Source organism: Clupea harengus, chromosome 18 (genome assembly GCF_900700415.2).
Source record: "Clupea harengus chromosome 18, Ch_v2.0.2, whole genome shotgun sequence".
Lineage (NCBI taxonomy): Eukaryota > Metazoa > Chordata > Actinopteri > Clupeiformes > Clupeidae > Clupea > Clupea harengus.
In genome coordinates this window covers 11,041,491-11,045,000 of record NC_045169.1, presented here as the reverse complement: position 1 = coordinate 11,045,000, position 3,510 = coordinate 11,041,491, and the positions used below count along the sequence as shown (strand labels likewise).

Genomic DNA, 3,510 nt, shown 5'->3' with positions numbered 1-3,510 from the left:
AAGCACAGGTGAAGCCTATGGGGATGATTAAATAGAGAATTAATTGTTAACATCATAGCAACATATCTTGTGCTAACTAGATGTTCTGTGTGGTAACCCTGATGTTTAGTTCAGCTTTCTACTGCTGGGTTAGGGTTAGGGGTTATGTAATAAACCTACTTGACAACAACAAAATTGCCCCAGCCTTTCACATTCTGCTAAGTCATTAAGGGATTTCCCTGAAATTCTTATCTGGGCGTGGTTAGCAGAGAAATGAAAGTAAAACACACATGCTGACAGAAAACACAGTTCTGTCTCCAACTTTACATTTGCGCATTGAGAGGAGACACAGCATTATCACAAGATGTCGACACAACAAGAAGAGGATGAAAAAAGATTTGATCCAGCCGACACTACACTGAAATTTGTCACAAGGCCAGATGATATAAGTAAGTGAATGGTCCAGTCTTCCCGTGGTTACTGTATTTTGGTTGATTCCATTGTTCTACATTAAAGTAATACATGTTGTTGTATGCCTCACCCGACAGCTCTGGATGATGACCCAGACACCCTGAGGGCTGAGATGTCCTGTGGCCATGCAGTCAATCCACAGTCTCTCACTGCCTGGTGCCGCAGTCTACTGGACAAGGTATTGCTCTCAACTTCATTTAGAGGGTTTGGGAAACAAAATGTAAATGCACAAGGAACATAACGAAAATAAAGGGGCGGCGTTTGAAAACGTTTTCAATTTTGTGTTCAAATTGTATCCAAGCATGTGTAGCAGAGCTGTAATATGAGCTGTATTTATCCTAGGGACAATACGAATTTACTTGTCCAGCACTGGTCGATGGCACAATCCAGAAGTGTGAGAAAGAGTGGCCTTACACAGAGATTCGCAAGCTTGCTTTGCTAACAGACGAGGAGCAGAAGCTTTTTGAGGAAAAATTGCCTCGGCTGGCTGCTGCTCGGTACTGTGAATACAAATCAGTAAGTACTGTGGATTCAAATAACCATCACATGGTGTGTGTGCATAACTTGGGATTACTTACAAAACAATATTACTGTACTATTAACATCACTTCTTTTATATGACGACCATTCTAAAAATCACACACAAGCAGTTCTTTAGTAATATGCTTTTTTAAATGCTAATGTATATTTGGCATATTAAGAAAGTCCTCCTTGGGTGTGTGATTTTTCACAGTTTCATCAGTACGATTACAATTTGAAAAATAAGACTTTTAGAATTGTTAGCAGCACATCCTGCACGAAATACAGTTTTTGTTGCGTCTACATCTAAAAAACTTTGAACTGTTCTATAAACTTTGTATGATGGCTTGTCAACAGTGTCCCGGCTGTCAGACATTTGTGGAGCGAAGAGACCTGACCAACTTGTCTGTAAGCTGCACAATTTGCACAGCGGAAAAAGGACACACCTTTGAGTTCTGCTGGCAGTGCTTAATAACATGGAAAGGACCTGCTCCTCGCTCTGACAAATGTGAAAATGAGGAATGCATCAACCCAAACTTGAAGACGCTGGCCTCGTGTATTACCATAACTTTATCTCAAGTGTCAACACCAGAAGGAAGTGCAGTGCAGTGTCCATCTTTACGTGCCTGTCCCACGTGTGGTTTAATTATAGAGCATGATACAGCTGACTGCAAAATGATCACATGCACTCAATGTCAGAAGGAGTTTTGTTTTCTCTGCTTGAAACTCAGGGATGAATGTTTGATGTCCAGTGGTCACTTTAGTCTTTGTACTGTAGCTGAGAAGCAGACTTCCATCCCATCATGGGTGAAGTAATCTGCGGGTTTACAGTTCAAATAAACACCCCTTCAATATAACTCTCTGTTCACAAGATCACTTGATAAGATGTGTGGTAAAACTTTTATGCAGCTTTATTTTCAAGACATTTTGGAGGAAAAGACATTTGCCTCATAACCGTCATATAAGCCTAATTGCCTAATAAGTATTAATTGTTATTTGTCTTATAATAGAAATAAAGTTTGGCATATCTTTTATTTGCATTTGAAATATGTAGGCAATGTATCTTTGTGCATTTTCATATAGCAGCCAATAAAGCATTGCGTAAATATTCACATAATGCCAATGGGGAGCTAACAGATACTTCAGCATAATGTTCATTTAGCTCGTGAACAGATACTTCAGCATATTGTTAATTGTTAAACAGAAGATTTCAAATCTGGTTGTACTTCTGAAAATATGTGTGTATCTTTATTATTGTTATATGAATCAACAATCAATAAACATTTTCATTCGGATCACAGCATTAATTTGCTCAGTTATGTCGTCACACTGCCCTCTCCATCCACTTCATGCTCCTGGTGGCGCCCAGAGTTGAGTCATGTGTGCCTGAATACTGCCTGTGCATTCAGCACAGTCTAAGATTCATCTGCAGGAAGAAGAGTATTTCTTCGATTTTATGCTGATTCTGATACGGATATAAAAAATATCTTCATCTGTGATAATTAATAATAGATGTAATAATTATTCAGTTTTACTCATACATGCATTCTGAGAGTAAGCAAAATTACAGTAATGTGTGGAGGATTTGTCCTTTATTCAATGGTCAAAGTTTGCCAGTGTCCTCCAGATGCTTGTCCGCCATATCTTAGAGAGATCTCCAAAACAACATATTTCTTTATAGTTTATCATGTTCCGTGAAGGCTAATGTAAATAGCCTAGTCTATCGTGGAGCTGGGGAGGGAGGGGGAGAGAGAGAGAGAGAAAGAGAGAGAGAGAGAGAGAGAGAGAGAGAGACTGCATCTTCTGCCACTCCCAACTGTCCCATGTTGCGTGACAAAACCAAAGTCATTCTCAAACAGGCATGTAGAGGAGGTAATTCAGCCCACATGTGTATTACAATTTTTTGACTTGAGCTGTCCAGGCATGCAATCAGGGCACAATCACCAAATCTGAATAATAGAATCTTCAGAAAGGTTTGTGTTCAAACTGTTTGGTGTAATGATATGTAGTGTGTTGCCATATTTATATTAAGAAGCTGTTATACTACACATGCTGTGCGGACTGATCTCATTTTCCAGAGGAAGATGGAGGTGTGTGGGTTACTGTCAGGGATTTCAGGCGACACAAACACGTACGTTGGCAGAGTTCATGAGAAGCAGCCAGAACAGGGGGCACAGGGGAATAAACGGGGACAACACAAAAGCTACCAAAACACTCAGAAGATAATGATCACACAAAAGGCAGTCTAGGAGAATACGCAAACTGGGGAACAAACACTTGAACTACGATACACGGAAACTAAGGAGCTAACGCGAAGAGAATACATGACCTGGAAGTTTGGGAATGTGACTGAGCTGGGTGAGTTGTAGTCACAGGGGGCGTGGCAGGAGCAGGGTTCAGCGCTGGTGTGACAGCGCCCCCATACTGTCACTTCCTAACTATGAACCACAGAATGTTCAATGTTTATACATTGATTTTTGCCGCCTTATTGTTGATACTTTCAAAAAAAAATATACTGCCACACTGCCCTTGTTCCTGAAA

At 40.3% G+C, this 3,510-nt stretch overlaps 1 protein-coding gene across 1 annotated transcript; it reads left to right on the top strand.

The window, feature by feature from the left end:
- Positions 1–251: 251 nt before the first annotated feature.
- Positions 252–1,812, top strand: LOC122133743 (E3 ubiquitin-protein ligase RNF19A-like). Its single transcript, XM_042710477.1, has 4 exons — positions 252–428; positions 528–628; positions 793–966; positions 1,327–1,812. The coding sequence occupies exons 1-4, from the start codon at positions 344–346 to the stop codon at positions 1,783–1,785; spliced, it is 819 nt and encodes a 272-aa protein (XP_042566411.1). The 5' UTR covers positions 252–343; the 3' UTR covers positions 1,786–1,812.
- Positions 1,813–3,510: the final 1,698 nt, after the last annotated feature.